Genomic DNA, 21344 nt, shown 5'->3' on the forward strand with positions numbered 1-21344 from the left:
CGCGATTGAATTTATTGTTACGGTGAAAACTGAGCATTATTCTGGAGCGAAAATGGACCTGTTTTCAGCAAACCAAGTGTTCTGATTTGATATATGTTAAAATCTAATGATTTCAAACTTTCAAAATTCCAAAATCCTAAAATCCAAAAGTTCTCTGACTTCACGAATCTTGAAGCCTGAAAATCGCAAGGTTCCAAGGTCACAAAATTGCAAAAATCTGAACTGCCAACGTTTCAAAATTGGAACTCCTAAGGTCTAAAAATTTTAGAAATATTATTATTATATTTTTGTTTGTTTACAGATAAAATTACTTTTACGTTGAATCAAATTTTTCATTTTTAATTAGAGGTGCCACAAGTTTTCGCTAAATTTCCGAAATGTTGCAAGTGATATTATTTATATAAATATTGAACATTTTTACTATTATTCTGGATTAAATAGATATATAAACGCTTTTTAAAAATATATTAAAAATATATTCCGTCTAATTTTAGCAATCCTGTAGATATTTCGCTTGACATAGTTAACTTGTTCTATATAGGAGCACATGGTTCGTGGTTTAGTAAAAGTTTTGTGATAGAGTTTTATAAATATTTTGTACTTGAGTAGAATTAAATTTTAACAATTTAGACCGATCATTTATGAACTTATCAGTAAGTTAAAAGTTGTTTGCTATCGGAAGTAGAAAGAACAAACAAAGATTATTGCAATTCAGTAAAAAATGGCATTAATTAGAAGAGCAACTCATGCTGGTAGTTGGTACGCAGGTTCTGGTAAGTAATATTTAAAATATATTTTTAATTCGTTTAATATTTTAATGACATTTATTATAACTTTTTTATCGTTGTTCATTAATGGTTATCACTTTTTTTGACTACATACATATCATAATTACGTATTCAATGATATTTACTTATGATAATAACCATAAATAATGTGACAAATGAAACATATGTATTCAATGTTTTTATAACACAATGGTTAATCAACTTTCATATGTTTATGATAACAATTAATTCTAATTGTTCCTAATGTTACATATTATTATTTTATTCATTTTGTAAGGCAATACATATTTCAATTTATTATGTACTCAAAGTTTTTCTATTTTTATTATTTCAAGCACATAAAAGTTAATAGAAACCAGAGATTTTAAACATTTTTATAAATTATTAGAAGAGTAAATTGTACATATTTTTTATTCATTGTGTTTTAAATATGTATATATGAAGGTTTTTACTATTATTGGTATTATTTTAAATTGTAAGTATGTTTTTCTCAAATTTTAAATTACATCTTTATGGAATTTATATGTACCGTGATCATAATACGATATTAAATCCATTGCATGGGTTAAGATAATTTTGGGCTTGGTACTTGCTTCAAAATATAAGTCAGAGCAATAACATTATGTTTGGATTTATACAACTATATGAGAGGAGTAATGATGCAGAATTAGAACACACAATTCAAAATAGAACTAAAGAAAAAATAAATATTTTAGTAGTTATTAATATTATATATTGTTTTATACAGGTTTGGAGTTAAATAAACAATTAGAAGGTTGGTTGGGTGCAGCAGACTTATCACATGGACCTGCTAGGGCAATTATTTCTCCGTCAGTAATTATAGTAGATTAAAATAATTTTGATTAGGTTAACAAATCTTTATTGAAATACAAACAAAATTTCGCAGACATGCGGGTTACAGCTATTGTGGAGCATGTGCTGGTTTTGCATACCGTCAGATTAGTCCTGTAGTTGTGTAAGTTTTTAAAATAATGGTTCCAAATTTATGAATTTTAAACTAAATTATTATTCAGTATATTGATAATCTTTAAATGATGTAATTTTATATCTAAATAATTGTATGTAAAAGTGAAGCAATTTTAGGTAGCTAAATTTTTATTTTTGAGCCATAAAATTATACATGTATATTATCATTATATAGGCGCAGAATTTTTATTCTTGGTCCTTCGCATCATGTGAGATTAGCAGGCTGTGCTCTTTCTTCTGCTTCAATTTATCAAACCCCACTGTATGATCTACATGTTGATCAGCAAGGTACAAAGTATATAATAAATTTAAATAAAGTTTTTTTATTATTCAAAACATAATAAATAAAATATAGATACAGAATGCTATCTAAGATTAGTTAAAATATAGATTTCTGTTTATGTAATAGTATGCAGAGAACTTGAAGAAAGTGGGCATTTTGAATGGATGGATTTAAACACAGATGAAGAAGAACATAGCATTGAAATGCAATTACCATTTATTGCAAAAGTTATGGAAGGGTGTGTTAATTACTATTTGGATAATAATCCTGTCTGAATATTTACTTATTACAAAATTTCAAACATCTTTTTTATGTTAATATAGGTTTAAAGATTCTTTTACTATAATTCCTATATTGGTGGGTTCATTGAGTCCAGAAAGAGAAGCATTTTATGGAAGATTATTAGCACCATACATGGCTGACCCACAAACATTGTTTGTTATTTCTTCAGATTTCTGTCATTGGGGACAACGTTTTCGTTATACATATTATGATAGATCTTGTGGTCCAATTCATAGATCAATTCAGAATCTTGATAAAATGGTATGTGTACTTAAACAACACTGTTTATTATTAAACATCTTGCTTATGAAATAAGTAATTTCTTCTGAAATAAGTAACATATTTATTCCTGATTATCAAAAAATTTGTATACCATTCACACAGTATGTCTAGTTTAAGGGTATGTGCATTGTTCATTCTTTAACTATTAAAAATATAAAAAAATATTACGTATAAAAATTTGTCCATCCCGTGGAGAAAACGTAATAAGAATATCTAATTTTTTTTAATCATTATGTTCGAAAATATTAGCCTCACAATTATTGTTTGATAGTAAATTATTTCTACATAAATTAAGCTTATATTAAATTGCTACAAAACGCTGTTGTTACACGCTTACAGGGTTTAGACCAGGTCTGTCCAGCGTAGGGGCCCTACACGCGCCAGCTTCCCCTTCCAACCGTATTTTCGCGCAGCACGCCTTCATCATCAAGAAAACCGCGCGACGCTAAGGAGACGATCATGACAGGCTAAAGTTTTCGTAGCGAGGTTTTGTCACAGTACCATGATAAGAAGGGACAATAATGGGGACAGTGTTTGTCTATTGTAAGACAACTTTGGACAGGCCTGGTTTAGATTGCAATCAGGCCGGCATATAGATAGGCTAAGAAACTCGATTAAGTGACCAAATTCAGCTAATGAAAGGTGAAATTGTCGATTGAAGGCATGTTAACTTTTATGACAAATCTCAATTTTAGCAGTCGCTTGTTATTTATTAAAAATTTATAAAAGAAAACAAACCTCTGATGTACCTGTATAAATAATAACTATCAAAAATTGGATATTCTTTTTTTCCATTGAGCCAATCAACTTTGTGGAATTATTTTTATATTTTTAATAATTAAATACATACTAGTATATGTACACACAAACTGGACATACTATGTACAGGGTGTACAACAATATTATAGTAAAACTTAAGTGTTCTGTATATAATTATATATCATTTTTCAAAATGTTTTATAAATTTATGTAAATTTTATTCATAAACATAGGGTATGGACATCATAGAAACCTTAAATCCTGCTATGTTTACGGATTATCTTAAAAAGTATGGCAATACAATATGTGGTCGACATCCTATCAGTGTTTTATTGCAGGTAACATTTTATTTATCAAATACATGTTTAATATTAGTTAATAATATGGTTTTTAAATCATGATTCATATTTTAACAGATAATTCATAACTTAAAAGGGAACACTAATGGTCAAAGAATGAACTTAAAGTTTCTTAAATATGCTCAAAGCAATCAGTGCAATAACATGAGTGATAGCTCTGTTAGTTATGCCAGTGCTTCCTTGGTTGTTGAGTGATAAAATATGGAATTTTAATGTTACTATTATCATTCAAAGAATTTACAGTAAGAAAAAGATCTTAAAATACGAAAAATATATTAAGATCTTTCCAGATTTTGTTTCATATTTATGGAAACTAATAACACTTAAATTAAGTTGCAATTTATTATATTGCATGAAATTTTTTTCTTAATTATTTGGAAGAGGTATCGATATTTATAATGAATGTGACAAATAGAAACATATTATTATCAAATTGTTTTATTTAAAAATATTTCGGTATATTACTTATAAGAAATCAGTACTTCCAGATTTTCATTATGGAAGGAGCTTAAATGTTTCTTTGCTTTGGTGTTTAGTATTGCAGTTCCAGAAGTACCATATAGTGCATTTCATAAATATTGAATACTTTTTACGTGTGCAGAAAGTTCATCTATTGACGGAAAAGGAATTTTTCATAAATTAATAACTGTCCAAATAACTTTACTACAATTTTAAAAATTGTGAGAACTAGGAAAATATTTTACGTCGATATTATTAATTTAATATTGTAATAAGATAAATTGGCGAAACAATAAGAAGGGTAACAATATTTTGTTGATAAAATATTAAAATCCCAAGATACTTATAGTTTAAGGCTTTAATATATAATTCAATCGGGTCAAAAATCGTGGGGTACGTTAAAAAGAAAGTTTATCTATTATTTGCCGAAGTTCATTAGTAAATAATAAATAAAGTGACAGATAACAAATTATTACAATCATTTGTTTGCAACAATTAGGGATAATTTCGATCATCAATGTAACCGTTTACATTGTATTTTATTACTTTTATTATACTGTCAGGGAATTATAATGAAATTAAACTTGAACTATAACTACAATGAACTCTAAATGTTTTAATTTTTAGTTATTAATAACTAATATTTACTTCCCATTACTAGGACAATAATAATAAGAAAATATTTTGACACAGATTGCATTGTTTCTCTCAGGGATATGTATAGACTTAATGAAACTAAAAATTTAGGATTGAAATTTATTTCTTTTGTGTCATTAGTGTGAACAATCTGCATCAAACAATATTAAATGAAATACCATTACAGAAATAAGAGTGTACATCTTAATCATGTCCTATTTAAAACAAAGCAATGAAATGATCTCATATCCTTCCTAGCCTACATCTTGTTATTTACAATTAGCATAAGAAATTAAAAATACAAAAATTATATTGTTACAATGCCGTAACATAAGTGTGAAGGATCGGCATGGAAAGATGTGTATAAAATACTTCAAGTTATTACTGATATTCTTTTACTCTTAATAAGGTATTAAGTGTTACGATAGAGCATTTTTGTATTGTGATTTATGAATGTGTAATCTATAAAACTCATTTTGTAATAAAATTAACTAACAATTATTATGTGTCATATATTATCTATTTATTCTTTTTAACATTTTTATGTTTTTGTTCGTGAGTTACAGAAAATTATAAAATTCACGCTTCAACAATTTTCTATTTTTGTATACAAAGTTAATAAATAATATTTATATTTATATGAAAGATACAAAATAATTAAATATGCTTTTATTAACATTATATTCATAACCGTATAATAAATAACAAAAATATATACAGATGTATATAGATTTATATGTACTTTCAAAAAATAAACATTTAAACGTTACATTAAGTAAGGATATATCTAGTTATGAAAATAATTTTGTAAATATTAACGAAATATTATTAATATTAAAATATTTTATATGTGTTTATTGTTTTAAAGGAAATACATTTTTCCTGCACATATATTATCAGTCTTTATTTAGTTATATTAGGGTACTATATTAATTTGTATATCATACTGTTGATCTAATCCTATGTAGCAATCGGACATTAAGTAGAATGTCAATAATGTTTTTCCTTAAAAAAGTAAGTTATTTATTAAAAATGAAAGCAATTTTATAATAATAAAATAAAGTAAAATTACCTAATTCTGATGGCGCTGTAAATTGTAATTGATGACATCTTCGTTCTGTGTTTATTCCACATATTCGTTTCAGAGCCAATAATTCTTTATCATAAGTACTACCTAAAACTATAAACCAACCTTCGTCCTTTCCTTTCTGAAACATCGGGCAGTGTGCTTTTAAATTATTGGATTTGTTTTTTCTTTTCATTCCAACGTGTAATATATAATCTTGATCTTTATGAACGTTTATACAATTAAAAGTATTAGATTGTAATGGAATAGACTTTGGTTTAACATCAGCGAACTCATAACCTGCTAAACTTAAATCAATGCAGAGTATTGGCATTTCTCTTATTGCTTGATGTATCTGTAAACATTAATTATCATTACATCATTTAATCTTTATATTTATTGACTTATTATAGAATATATTTAAAAACTTTATTATCAACATATAAAATATTATACATATATGTTCATAACAAAACATGAAAGTAATCTATGATGCCAAAATCCATGTACTTACCTGATATATCTCTTCTAGTTGGAAATCTTCACGAAGCGCTTGCACAAGTAAATTAAAATTATTGTACGTAGTATCACACAACATTGGAAGAACTGGTGATAATTTTGAGAACAGTTGTAAATGTTCCGAATTTATGTGTGGTAATGTAGTTATTGCCGGTTCGTCAATCCATCTGGCTTGAATAATCATTTGAAGTAACTGTATTATTGTAAGCGTACTCGCTAACCACCCACGGTCTGCAACAGTATCTATCATTGCCTGAAATCACGTACATATTAAATTCACAATGTACTATTAAATTTGAATTATACACAAGTGCATATAAAAACATACAGTGATCCATACATTTGTTCGCATGAGAGAAAAAAATTATATTATGACTCTTAAAAATTTGAAGTATGTGAACAAATATGTGAGTGACTGTGTATTTCAATTATAAAACCATACCTGTATGATTCTGATTGCTTGATCTAGTACTGATTTCAGATCTGTAATATAGTCTGCACAAGGTAAAGGTAGCCGTGAGAAATGTGCTTGCAGTAATAGAAATGCTTTGGTATAGGGAGAATCGTACGTATAGTTATTTACTGAATAGCGACACATTTTACTTAATTCTCTGTTTAAAAATAATTAGTTCATCAATTAAAATAAAGAACGATTTTAAAATATAAGTACACGCAAAACTTACTCATTTAATAACTCTTCATTATGTCTGACTGGTAATTCATTATACTCATAAGAGTCACTTAAAATGTGTAGACACTGCTCTAAGGAAACGGATTCTTGCAGTGATTGTTCAAACATAAGCATAGTTTGGTATGATAAGTAATAAAATGATGCTATTTTACCCATTGGGAGAGGAACTAACATTTGATTTTCCTAAAAGTAATATCAAAATGAATTAATTCAATATCTATTAAAAAAATTAGCAACTTAATTTTACACACCTCATCAAAGTCAGTACACTGTGAATCCATTAATACTTTTAGTGTACTATTTACCAAAGAAGATAAATATTGATTAATTGTATTGGGGTTTAAATCATTTAGTTTATAATATTGAGGATTTTTCAATAACCTCCTAAAGAAATATGTCCATGTAAAATAATCTAACAGTTCTTGTTTATTTTTAATTGTACCAGCGACAATTTCAGCATTTATATGATCTGGTAAAACTGCTAATAAACTTGATTCTACTGGGAATGGCTCATGCAGAAAGTTTTTATAAAAACTTTTCTTTAAATTGTGAACCAATACTACTGCCACCCCAGAATTATCAAACTGAGGTCTGCCTGCACGGCCCATCATTTGTAGTACATCTGTAATTGGCATATCTACATAACGTTTCGTTTTACCATCATAATATTCCGTTCCTTTTATTACTACCAAATGTGCAGGGAAATTTACACCCCATGCTAAAGTAGCTGTAGTAATTAATACCTACAAGTAATTGTATAAAGATTATTTGAACAAATGAAATTATTATTAATGATTTTCAATACATACCTGAATTCTATTATTAACAAATAATTCTTCAACAGTTTTTCTATCTTTATCTTGAAGTCCAGCATGATGAAGTCCAATTCCAAAAGCAAGTGTAAGTTTTAAATTTGAATCCTTTATCTGATCTAAGATGCTGTCCATCTCTTCATCAGGCATATGTAACCATTGTTTAGGGTTATCTTCTGCTGCAAGGTATGCAATTAAATTTAATGCAGTTAATCTTGTTTGTCTACGTGATGACACAAACACCAGAGATGGACTGGTAGGTGCATGTTGCCTGATTGCTTGGAAAGTTGGTCTGTTCATCGTTGCCATTCGGGGACAATAATGTTTTCCAGGGAATCCATTAATATGAATTTCCAATGGTACAGGCCGTACAGATGGACGAAAATTGTATAAACCCATTTCTTTAATACCAAGCCAATTTGCAAGATCTACTGCATTGGCTAATGCTGTCGAGAGTCCAACAATTCTCACAGGCTTCAAAGTGTGGGATGAAATAAAATTTATTCGTGAAATAATAACTTCCAATACCGGACCACGGTCTTCTCCTAGTAGATGAATTTCATCTATAATTATAAGTGCAACATTCTTTACGTAAGTTCTTGTTTGCCAACTTCTACTAATACCATCCCACTTTTCTGGTGTGGTCACAATAACATTTGCACTCGAAATAACTTTAATGTCTGGTGTTACATCTCCAGTTAATTCTACTACTTTTTTGCCCAACTTTCCCTCCAATCTAACTTTCCAGTCTTTTATTCGTTCCCTAACTAAAGCTTTCAACGGTGCAATATAAACGGCCTTCTGTGTGGGATATTGTTTGAATACTCTTAACATAGCAATTTCTGCAGCAATTGTTTTTCCTGAACCAGTTGGAGCTCCTAAAAGCACGTTGTTATCTGTATGATACAAACAGTGAAAAATTTGTGTTTGTATTGGATTGAAGTGGGAAAATTTATAAAGTTGCTCAAACGATATTTCTTTTAATGCTTTTACTGGCAATGGTTGTAATTGTAACAAATCAGTATATGGCGGGTATATTTCAGGTAAAATTAGATCATGAAATGTTAAAGGTATCATGTTTGCACAATTTAACCAATGATCACTTGTTGCTCTTACTATGTATTGACTAGGTAATGGTTCATGCAATGGTATAGTCATTACAAGTTCTTGCGTAAGATTATTGTAAACCATTTTTCTCGTCATAATGAAATATTCATGATGATAAATAAAATCATTATCCGGATCTTCTATCCATATCCAAAAGGATTCTGAAGTTTTACCATGAATTTTGTCATTCCAACGAAATTGTGGATTTATTTGCAAACGTATTCTTAAAACAGTACGAGTAATGGGTTGTACAGTTGCTTCCATTTCTAATGCAGGTAACTCTTCACAACATTTTTTTACTAATGCTGCTACTTTATGGTTATGCAAAATATCTGCAATTTCTTTGACATTCATATCATTCAATCTCTCAAGTGTTAACTCAAAAGTATTTATTTTATCAATGATTTCTGAAGGTAAACAAGAGAATTGACATAGTGGAGTCATAAAATTCCACTGTTGCACTTCAAACATTTTTGCCATATCTAATAATCGTCCAGCCATTATTGCACTATTCTTTTCTATCATAATTTTAAATAATGCTCTGCATATTCGTACTGCATTTTGTATAATATATGCTTGGTCTGATATTAATGAAAATGAATTAACCAGACCATGTGATAACCATGTTTGCAATAAAATATTTATTTTATCATATACCTGCATGTTGTCAGCATTACAATAAACTATAAGTTCACAATATTTTAACTTTAAATCTTCTAGTTCCTGAATTTCATCCTCTCGAACTTTTAATTGTTCAAATTCCTGAGCATGAGATATCATTGCAAGTATTTCTGCTTCGTTCATGATCGGTTTCATTAACTCATTAAAAATTTCAACAGTATCATATTTAAGATAAAAGTGACTTGCAATGCGTCCTAGTTCTGTTGCACTAAGATCTCCAGTACTTATATTATATCGAATCATTTTAGCTTTATCTAATGCTTTAGCTGCTTCATCAATCAATTCTTTTCGTTTTCTTTCCAAATTTGGATCTTCTGATGTATGAGCAATTCCGTACACTTTATAATTTAGTTTCATGCGAACAAATAAATAAGTATAACTTAACCATTTTATAGCTTCCTCTACATTTGATATTGTACCTAATGCTATTTCAGCATTCAGATTATCAGCTAAATACCTAATAAAATTACTTTCAATAGGAATTTGATTGGTTAATAGTGATAAGTAATGATACAACTTATTGTGAGTAGTAATAATAATAGCATGTCCAGATGTATCGAATTGTGGTCTACCGGCTCGACCAAAAATTTGTAAAACATCCAATATATCTAAATCAATGAATGATCCGTGCTTCGAATCATATATTTCTGTTCCTCTTATAATAACTGCATGTGCAGGTAAATTCACACCCCATGCTAACGTTGATGTACATACCAATACTTTAATTAATCCTTCTGAAAAATATTTTTCAACTAAGTTTCTTTCTGAACGTAATAAACCAGCATGGTGTATAGATAATCCATTGTTAAACAGTTCAGTTAAATGTTTATTACGCGATTTAGCAAAAGGTTTGTTCACAAATTTTGCATGGCCCTCAGGTATAAACAAATTGAGTGTTTTGTTTTGCTGCGCTAAATCTTTTAATACATTTGCCACTTTAACAGTAGCATTGCGTGCGTGTACGAATACCATTACTTGATGTCCTTTACGCACCATGTCTATAACTTTATCGTAACATATACGATCCATTTGATTTGTTTGTTGTAATGGTGAAGCTCCTTTTACACCGATAAATGTTTGACTAAGTGGCACCGGTCGGAATCGATGATCGAAATAAAAAAGTCCCACAAAAGGATTCACTCTTAAAAATCTTGCAACGTCGTCATAATTTGGTAAAGTTGCTGAAAGACCAACAATTCTGATCATATTTTGTGAAGATTCTACTTGTCTTAAAGTTCGAGCCACCAATGCTTCTACGACAGGCCCTCTGTCTCCATGTAATAAATGTACTTCATCGATAATTAGTAATTTTACGATACTGGTGAGAGAAATATCTCCGGTGCCTTTCCTAGTAAGAACGTCCCATTTTTCTGGCGTAGTAACAATCATTTGTGTTTGTTGAATTTCTGATTTAGTTAATTGCATATCTCCGGTTAATTCACGAACTGCTATACCAAGGGATTTTAATCTATTGCCGAAATTTGCAGTCATTTCTGCTGCTAAAGCTTTCATAGGTGTCACATAAATTATTTTGAACTGATCTTTCATTAATTGGCCATGTTCAATATGTTGTTTTAATTGATGTACAACAGTTAACATAGCAACATTTGTCTTTCCAGCTCCAGTTGGTGCACAAATTAATAAATTCTCATTGGTATGATATGCTGCATTAAATACTATACTTTGTACTCGATTTAATGATTTTATACCATTAAAAGCCATTTGCCCAATATCATCTAACGTAGATATCATAACAGGATCATAGTCAACGTCAATTGGTTGTGCTTCTGGAATAGGTATATGAAATTCCTCATACTGTTGTGTATCTTTTCTCTGAACAGTTTGTGGTAACGTTATTCTTTGTCCTGATATAGAACAAGGATTTCCACTAGATACATTGGAGTCAAATACATTTGGAAAATTAGGTTTATCTGGAGCAATATCTTTTTTCAATATAGGCATGTGCATTTCTATCAATGCTTCTCTTTGTTTTAAATGCAAGTCACGTGACTCTAAGCCGTTTCCTTCTAAATTACCTTTTCCATCACGCTTATTTGATATCTTAATAATTCTTTTAGTCTCTTTTTGTATTTGTTTTTTTAATACTTTTTCTTTTTCAGATTGTACAATTACTTGACAACCAATTACCGGGCTATCTGCATTAGATTGATTCTTTATTTTTAAACCAGTATTTAAAGCTTTAATACTGTTTTGATTTTGTATAATATATTGTATAAGTTCTATATGTTCAATGCCTAAAAATTCAAATAACTCATGTTGCAAGTTTTTAGAATTCTTTAATTTATTAAGTATAACTGTTTCAAATTGGTCAAAAGTCATATCTGAAAAATACCTCAGGTAACATGAATTCAATTTTTGTTTGTATACTGCTTTATCAAACTGAAACAAAATAACAATTATGATTAAAATAATTTTAAAAGTAAAAATAAAACTAGATAAATTTAATACAAACTTTCATTTTGAGTGGGTTTGAAATTTCATTTTCATATTTCATTGTAAAGTCAGTGCCTTGAATTATATTTTTTGAAGACATATTATGGAGCTTTGCGGTGTCTGGCCATAGTACCCTTGGAGACTTACATACAAATTTTTTACCAAATAAATCGGTTCCCGATATTTCAATGTTATTAACATTTTCCTTTTCGCCTTTTAAAAGCATTAAAGTACTTTCATTTATTTGTTCACGAATTTTGATAATTATCTGTAAAAGAAATGTTAAAATTTGCAACTTTTGAACCTAAATAAATGACACTTTACTTTAACAAAGGATAGTTCATAAATTTTTATAGATTAACTCAGTATAAATTAAATTGTTATATATACCTTCATTATGGCATTAGCATCTCCATATGTTAAATTTGCATTTTTTTCTTTCAAGAGTTCAAACTTTGTTTTAGATAATAGATTTTCATCAATCAATAAACTTAAAGCAAACATTATAAATTCATTGATCAGCTCAAGAGGACACTCCTCTAAAATAATAAAAAATAAATAATATATTTATATTTTGTCATTGTAAGTTAATACATACCAAACGACTGTTCAATAATTTTACGTAATTCATTAAGATAAGATTGGACATCTTTGGATACAGTTTGATATAAATCATTCCAGGTAAATTCACTGTATTTAAAAAAAAATCATTAAGTAATAACAAAAATAAATTAATTATACAAGTAAGTTACAAAATATTAAATAAAATAATACCTCTGTAATTTAATTTGTTCCTTTTGCTTTTTAAATAAATCATTTGGTTTTAATTCAATTGTACTTTTAATACGACCAAGATTTGTAAACATTCGCAATGATCTTGTAATACGTGGTAACTCTGGCATTTTTGAAGTAAGTTTGTGCGCCTTATCTAGAATATATATTTATTTAGAAAAAATAATTTGATATTTAAAATAAAAGATTCATTCTAATTATTCGAAAAGTTTAAAGTTACTTATATGAATATATTTTCTTTACATGTTAAATCATATTAATTTTAAAATATAACTTGTTAGATATTTGTACTACTGTAACTGTAACTTTCTGATGTATCACATCATTCTATTATAACAACATCTAATACGAAGTTTCATATTTATACAAAAAGAAAAATAAATGACAACTAGAAAATCATTCGGCTTTTGTATTTTCAGTTTCAAAATATAAATACAAATAGATATGTTTAATTTTCGTAACGAAGAAAGTACATTTAATGTATAAACCTATAATGGTCAAAATTAAAAAGCTAAATTTTATTTCAGGGCACCAAAAATCGTATGAATATTACGTTCAATATGAATTTTTAATAAAATTCATTGTTACCATATATTGCATCACGTTTCACACTTGTCACCTGCACTCTGCTTTAGAATGCTATATCGCATACATACAACGTGTGCATATATGACGTTAAACAATCGAATCAACTTGGCAACATATTTGGCAAAACTAACCAGAATTCTATGTATATATATAATAAAAAGATAATGTGAATTTAAAAATCTACGTGTATTAGTCTGTCCACAAAAGAGGAACTTTTACTCATTCTGCGCATATTAGTTCGGATTGGTTCAAAAGTTCGCTTCGTAACTAAGAGCAACACGCATGTGCGTTTAAATTTTATAGGATCATATATATTCGGTGACCTTTTATTTTGTACATTTTATATCAAGCATGATCCGGAGCATACACATACTTGTGTCAAAGTTTGAAGTCATATTTAAAAATTTAAGAAGTTGAGAATTCAATAATTTAGAGCGCTTAAGAATTTAAAATTTATTTGAGGATTTATATATTTAACAATTTGGGAACCTGGAAATTTTGACAATTTATGAATTCAGAACACCGAGTATACATACTCAGAATTAATGGCACATGCGTACTCGTTTCGGCTAAAAAGCATGCTTGAAGCAATCAGGGTTGGCATGCATAGAAGGAAGAAAATTCGTCGTATGACGAGAACTGGGGTTTAGAGTTCAGTGATTCTCATCGCGGGAAAATGCATTTCCTTTGCGCATCTCGACTGAGTTCAAAGGGTTTATTACCACCAGTGTGGTGCCGATCTATTGCTTGCTTCTCACTTTGTGGGTATATATACAGCGAACAAAAAATATTCGAAATACGAAAAGAAGCGATAATGTAAAAGAGTGTACCAAATAAATGACCACCAGATATGTGGCTCAGAGTCACGAATATCGCAACTGCGCATGCGCAGTACCCTTACTTATAAAGAATATTAAAACCAATCGACAGCAACATGCGCAGAATAAGTGAAAACTCGTGTTCCGGCACATCTCTCAGAACAGCATATGTATATGTTGTATTGTTGCTAGTGATTATTATTTTTATATAGTATCAATACTGTATTTACGAAAAAGATTTCGTTGCTACTACATTGTAAAGGGACTTTTTCTGTTATATACTGAAAAACGAAGAATATATCTTTGTTACTGTGTTTTCGTGTAAAAGTTTTAACAGTATATTATACAGGATAAGTTATAACGAATGAATGTTTCGTGTATGGAATGATACTATTAGTGCATCATTTGGTAAGGTTACGTCGCCACAAATGACAGTAGTGTTTAATCAAATACAAATTCGAATTGGAAGTCATGTAAATGTTCAGAAAACCTGGGATCGTAGTATTTTGTCAATTTTTACTGCCACAATATAGAATATAAATATCTTGTAACAATTTATGAATGAGGATAAAGCAAGATATTTTGCGGTGGGTCTTTACTGGGGTTATCCTGACCCAAGTAGACCGAAAATCCGCCTTAATAATAAGGTAAAAAATATATTTAATTCATTTATTTTTATGTATTGGATATTCCCTTTATATTGAAGCCAAATATTGCATTTTCAAATACTTGTTTATAATATTATTTTATTACTATTTTTTATTTCTAATATTTGTTAAAAATATCTTTGTTTGAGTTATAAATACTTAAATACTTTTATCAATAATTATTCGTAGCAAAGCTACTAATTGAATATACATAAAATTTAAGATGTTTATAAGTTAACACAAGCTATTTTTTATTCAAATTTATTACTTACAGCTTTTAACACTTGGACAATAATGTATTTTTAATTTGAATTTCACCAGGTTTTGCCATAAAATTATATAGTAATAAAATGTAATAACAGCTTATGTAAAAAACATTTTTGAGACAAGTATAATATATTAAAGTTTAATTGCAAATTTAAAAAATAAAGTGATACCTGATGATATTTTTAAATATATAGTGTATTTAATGACACTTAGACGATGTATTTTTATAGAGTTTTAAAGAATATACTATTTGCATATTAAAAACAGAATAAATTTATGATATCTATGTATTTAGTTACATTGTATCGTTCTTATTGTTTAGCTTTTGATCAAGACTGCCAATGTAAGACTGAACTTCTGATGCATGGAATAATTGTCTTTAATAATAAATATAGACAGCATCAATGGGAAACTGTTTTTCGTGCTTTAAGGTGCCTATTCCACCAGTCACCACTAATCAGTCCACATCACCAGATTATAAAGACGGTAATAATTATAATTATTTATCTAATTCATTATAACCTTCATTATCATTTTTTTTTTTAAACTCTTTTCATTTATAAGTTTGTGTATGTATTGTTATGTATAAATAAATGTTCACAACAATGAGAAACAAATTGTTTTTGTTATTTTTCACATTTTAGTTGTACTTTATCTTTTCATATTTTATGCAAAACTAATTATGGAATCATATTTAATATTTATTTGCTTTTTATAATAGTCAATATCTCTTATAATTATTGTAGAAACAATGGAACTTAGAGGTTTGTGTTCAAATACTTGTCAACAAACTGGGCCTTTAGTGCCTGAAACACATATAAATGGCAACCGAAAATCATTAGCCACATTATCAGCATTCAACAATGTAGGATCTGATAATTGTGGATCTATGCCTAATGTACAAAATAATTTACGTTCATCTCGAGGATTTTATGCACGATTACCACCATTGGGTAGATCTGGAACATCATCTGGTTTTAATGTAACTGTTGAATCAAAACAACAAAGGGAGCCATCAGAAAATAAATTAAATATATTATTTGATCAATACAAGGTGAAAAATGAATTTATTTTTTATTATATTTACTTATAAATCATACATTTAGTATTAAACTTACAATGTTATTTTATTTAAACAGTATAATTTATATTTAGAGATATTTATTTCTTAATGTAGATTTTTGTTTTTTTATTTATAGGATTCACACGAAGATGTAATTTTAGCTGATGGTATAGAGAGATTTTGTAATGATTTACAACTATCACCAGATGAATTCAAAGTACTTGTTCTTGCTTGGAAATTAAATGCTGAACAGATGTGCCAATTTACACGTCAAGAATTTGTGACGGGGTTGAAAGCAATGAAAGTAGATAGTATACATGCTATACAAATGAAATTACCAGAAATTGTTCAAGAGTTAACTGTTAACAGTGATTTATTCAAAGATCTCTATCGATTTACATTCCAGTTTGGTTTAGATGTTAATTCTGGTCAAAGAATATTACCAGCCGATATGGCAATTGTTTTATGGAAGTTAGTTTTTACCATACGTGAACCACCTCTTTTGTCAAGATGGCTTAAATTTCTTGAGTGCCATCATGTTAGAGGCATACCTAGAGATACATGGAATATGTTTTTAAATTTTGCTGAAAGCATTGGTGATGATCTCGGCGCTTACGATGATGCAGAAGCATGGCCAAGCTTATTTGATGATTTTGTAGAGTATGAAAATGACCAAATGAACCAAAACATCAGTAAAGATGATATCATGAAGGATGCTTCTATGAATAAGATTTAATTCGACAAAGGTTTTCATTATAGCAAGGTATTATTACCTTATATTTAATCTTCGAACAGAAATATTTAAATTTGTCATAATGAAACCATAAGAATATTCTTCCTCTTCGTTTCTTTGTTTTCTTCCTTTTTTATTTTTACATTGTACAATGTCAAGTCGAGGAGGGTTGTTAAATAATTGAAACAAAAATACTGTCCAAAGGATTTTATTCAGGGAGATATAAATGTGGAATTGTACACATCTAATGAACATTTTAGACAACAGAATTTCTATTATCTAAATTTGTGATACAATATGGATGAGTGTATGTAACTTTCAATACATTATGAATATTTCGTACACTTTTTAAAGATACCATTAAGAAAAAGAACAAATGTAAAAAAAGAACATAGAATATCTTTTATTCTAAAACAAATTTTAAAAAAGTGCGCCTGACAAATTGTTATTAGAATAAAATATATGGTATAATCTCGTTTAAAATTAATGTAAACGCACTCTTATAAAATAAGTTTGGTCAATAGCGATCATAGTCTATGATAATGTGTTAAATGGGCTTATGGTTTATTTATATTATGTTCCTATTTATTTTTTGTTTAATGTCAGTAATCAAAGCCTTAATTGTAATGAAAAACAGCACTTTAAATGTAACGAGATTGTTTAGATACATGTATATAGTGCCATGTCTTTCGAAAATACTAACAAATTATAAAAATTAATGGTAATTAATACATCGTTAAACAAACGTATAACTCATTAATGTTTTAACAAACATTACATATTTATTTTTCTGTTTTAATTTCTGCAATTACAAGCTTCATTTTGTTTTATTTTATAGACCAATTGGTATTATGTTTATATCACAAAGTTTAATGTATATGATTTAGTATACTTTAATCTATATACTTAAGAACGCAACACTTAAAATGGAACCCAATAATTTAAAGACATAACTGTTATTTACACAGAGGATCTTCTTATAAATGATAACATAATATTAAACATAAAATACAATGAACATTCACTGACATTTCATTACATTATAAATAACATATAATTAGTTATTTGTATACAATTTTCATCTGATCTAGATTTGTTTATTAAATTATATAAATGCTATTAATATTCAGTATTCTTTTTATATTTGTATAATTGCAGTATTTATCACAAAAGGAAGTTTCTCTGTGTTCATGAAAAATATTACAGAGTTTGTAAGTATCAAAATTATACAAGTATGCATAACTTAAAATCAATACATAAATTTGTATTATTAATTTATTTCTGTGACTAAATGGGGGCTTAAATTTGTGATTAGAACAAGGTTATTAAAGAATGACCTTTCTGTATATTTATGTATTGGAAATGTGTTTTATTAAAAATATTCACTTTACTAGATATTCAAAATCAGTCTCAAAGTATATATAATATTACTTTATTTGTAAAAACGTATAATTAGGCGAAGAAATATAAAAGTATTCTTGTCAAAGAATAAAAATTATAATAACACAAAAAATTAAGCGAGTAATGTAAGTAAAAACTGAATGCTAAAATTCAATAGATACTTATGATAAAATCTGTATATTTTCCACAACTTGTAATAAATTGGATTTGATTGTATAATTAAAATACAAATAATGGAAGTAAGCTAATGCGTTTAAAGAGCTTAATAACATTAATGAATGTGTGTTTTCATATTTTTTATTGCAATCAATCATATGTAATCAAATGTACGTATCTTAAGAATAAGTTCTATCAATGATACTTTAATTTTTGACTAATTAGTAAAGTATCAATAATGTTATTATACTATAGGTGTATATATTATGTTGATGATTCAAAATTTGAGCACAGTTTTAATAATACATATATACATGTATTATAATATGTAATGCTATTGCATACTTTATTATTATGATAAAATTAAAAATTAAAATTCCACAGTAATAATTTATAATAGTGAGAAATATAACAAATTATTTCTTGGATCAAAAGTGTTTTTATAATTGATTAAACTTCATGATAAAACTTTGATTTCAGTTATAATATTTATGTAAATGAACATTATATTAATGTTTTTAAAGTGGAACCGACGTTTTATAACGGGAGACAATTCAGACATGTTTCAGATTAAGAAAATGCTTTTATATAAGTAAACTATTTCATGTAATCTACAGTCATAAATACGTATGTGATTGATACAATTTTTTATTATAAACTAATACAGTATGTTTATAATAAAAATTACAATATTAAAAATATTTTTTCAGAAATGCACATTATTGATTATCATAAATACATTATTTTTTATAAATTTAATACATAACATTTCACACTATTTTTGTAAATATTAATAATCTTAAAGAACGAAAATAAATTTTAATAACATCATAGAATTATTATGAAATTGTTATTTAATAATTAAATAATAAAAGCTTATTTGTTTTTCATTCAAAATATTTTTATACATCTAAACAGAACTATTCATTAAATAAAAATTACATTACATATAAAGAAAGACCGAAGGTTCCGTTACTAAAATTTTTATCCAAAGAATCAAGATTTAGATCGCGTTTAAAAAATTATCTCATACTTTCTAATTCTTGTGTTTTTATTATACGATTTATAACGTTATCGATGAAAGTATGCAATCAACCCTGTCATAACTTTGCATTAGAATCCTTTGACCTATTAGGTTTGTTTTGGATTCGATGTAAAATGAACGTAAACCTAACCGTAGGTGTACCACGCAAGCCTACGCTACGATACGCTTGGCTTCACAGGCGATCCACTTTTGAGAGAGATAACTACAGGCTAATTTACATATTTAGAGGAAATAAAAATGTTTGTGCGATCGTGAAGTCACTTAGAAAATTGCCAACAAATTTCTTGTAATTTGCGTGGTTGGGAAACTACGGTAATTTTTATTTTAAAAATATGAATCCCGTAAACGAAGAAATTCATATTTCGAAGAACTGAAGATTTTTAAAATAAACTTACACTTGTTTTATTTGCGTTTTTACCTTCAGCGTTCTTGTCAAATTTAAAGCATTTTGCATATGGAACTAAAAGAATGTCTAAAATTAACAGATGAAATAATATAAAAAATTGATATAGGTTATATGGCTAGCAAAATATACAAGTTTTCTTCCCTTATAAGAAAAATGGTCCATATCACTGCGAACCCTTAAAAACGTCAAGACACAGAGTAGTGTATCTGAAATAAGATTAGGATAATTAGTACAATTTTTGTTACGCTGAGCTGTCGAAATGTGATTGCAAAATAATCTAATTTTAAACGAACAGTCAAAACCTTTTAGATCGTGCAACATTAAGTGGATTGCGTGCAAACTAATCGTGTTGTTTCCTTCGATTCACATTCTTCGAAGGGTACTTTCTCACGATGTTCCATCGTGTCTACAAGTAATTACATTGCACGGAAACAAAAGCCCATAAAAATCTGAAGTTACAAAGAGAAATCAATCTCGTAGAAACGAAGTGGAGGAGAATTCGAACAAGTATTAATTTAATGTTTATTTAATCACCGAATGTCAAGCTTGACAGAAGTATTATTTTATGTCATCTTTTTCTCATCCATTAAAAGTTAACAAAAACAAGCGTGGTAATTGTCTTCAGATCAGAGACGATTCATTTCTTTCGAGCAAGAGTTTTCAATAACACTTAATATTCCAACTGTCACATAGTTTCTTTCGATCGCGTTTTTAGAACTTCACGGTATATCAAACATCTGTTACACACATACTACGAGTACCGCTAGATTCGAGCAAATCCATTCACTGCGAATATGTACCAGCAAACCAGGTTCTTCTATTTTGCTATTGCAAATAGTCGGTTAATAGGTGAATTTGCCGTTCCCGATATTTGGCGCGTCAGCCATATTTAAAGATCCAGGGTGAAATTATGTCACATTTGCTTCACGAGTGACATTCAGATTACAAAATTTTGAATACTTGAATAATTCGAAATTATTTTTTGCGAAATTTTGTGTTAAAATTTCTGAATACTCAAATATTTCAGTTTCAGAGAATTAAAATCAGGATAAGTAACTGAATTATTTCTCGATTTGATGCGTAGAAACTTAGTGTGTCACATGTGTGTTATCAAGGATATTGAATATCATAGGGGTCCGCGCCGCAGTAATCGAATAACTGTGAAGCGGAAGATTAAAGGAAATTCTAAAGATTATAATTTCATGAGGTTAGTAATGCTTTCGTGTGGTATAAATTAGAAAATGAAATAGTATTTCAAATATG

The 21344-nt window shown here is 28.1% G+C and overlaps 3 protein-coding genes and 1 long non-coding RNA gene across 7 annotated transcripts; 2 read left to right on the plus strand and 2 right to left on the minus strand.

The window, feature by feature from the left end:
- Window positions 1-29: 29 nt before the first annotated feature.
- LOC100875627 (protein MEMO1) lies at window positions 30-7086 on the plus strand. Of its 3 annotated transcripts, none has more exons than XM_012282222.2 (8): window positions 30-773; window positions 1537-1618; window positions 1696-1764; window positions 1951-2063; window positions 2185-2296; window positions 2382-2601; window positions 3615-3719; window positions 6434-7086. In XM_012282222.2, the coding sequence occupies exons 1-8, from the start codon at window positions 722-724 to the stop codon at window positions 6464-6466; spliced, it is 786 nt and encodes a 261-aa protein (XP_012137612.1). In that variant the 5' UTR covers window positions 30-721; the 3' UTR covers window positions 6467-7086. The 3 variants fall into 3 exon arrangements, with proteins under 3 accessions (XP_012137612.1, XP_003701986.1, XP_076396647.1); XM_003701938.3 differs by lacking the exon at window positions 6434-7086 and adding an exon at window positions 3798-5336; XM_076540532.1 differs by lacking the exons at window positions 3615-3719; window positions 6434-7086 and adding an exon at window positions 2962-3249.
- Window positions 5661-14101, minus strand: obe (activating signal cointegrator 1 complex subunit obelus). Of its 2 annotated transcripts, none has more exons than XM_076540527.1 (12): window positions 14082-14101; window positions 12940-13093; window positions 12764-12855; window positions 12556-12704; window positions 12185-12433; window positions 7921-12111; window positions 7363-7854; window positions 7104-7294; window positions 6863-7031; window positions 6416-6673; window positions 5908-6256; window positions 5661-5840 (listed from the first exon to the last, which is right to left on the minus strand). In XM_076540527.1, exons 2-12 carry the CDS (start codon window positions 13065-13067, stop codon window positions 5752-5754), a joined length of 6357 nt encoding a protein of 2118 aa, XP_076396642.1. In that variant the 5' UTR covers window positions 13068-13093; window positions 14082-14101; the 3' UTR covers window positions 5661-5751. The 2 variants fall into 2 exon arrangements, with proteins under 2 accessions (XP_076396642.1, XP_003701996.2); XM_003701948.3 differs by lacking the exon at window positions 14082-14101 and adding an exon at window positions 13546-13807.
- A 104-nt stretch (window positions 14102-14205) lies between these two features.
- SCCRO3 (defective in cullin neddylation 1 domain containing SCCRO3) lies at window positions 14206-19331 on the plus strand. Its single transcript, XM_076540531.1, has 4 exons — window positions 14206-15010; window positions 15600-15763; window positions 16024-16331; window positions 16477-19331. Exons 2-4 carry the CDS (start codon window positions 15682-15684, stop codon window positions 17074-17076), a joined length of 990 nt encoding a protein of 329 aa, XP_076396646.1. The 5' UTR covers window positions 14206-15010; window positions 15600-15681; the 3' UTR covers window positions 17077-19331.
- Window positions 19332-19462: 131 nt separating this feature from the next.
- Window positions 19463-21290, minus strand: LOC143265899 (uncharacterized). The gene is made up of 3 exons (XR_013040694.1): window positions 20616-21290; window positions 20384-20530; window positions 19463-20287 (listed from the first exon to the last, which is right to left on the minus strand). It is a non-coding gene; the product is annotated as an uncharacterized LOC143265899 (long non-coding RNA).
- Window positions 21291-21344: the final 54 nt, after the last annotated feature.

Source organism: Megachile rotundata, chromosome 15, assembly GCF_050947335.1.
Source record: "Megachile rotundata isolate GNS110a chromosome 15, iyMegRotu1, whole genome shotgun sequence".
Lineage (NCBI taxonomy): Eukaryota > Metazoa > Arthropoda > Insecta > Hymenoptera > Megachilidae > Megachile > Megachile rotundata.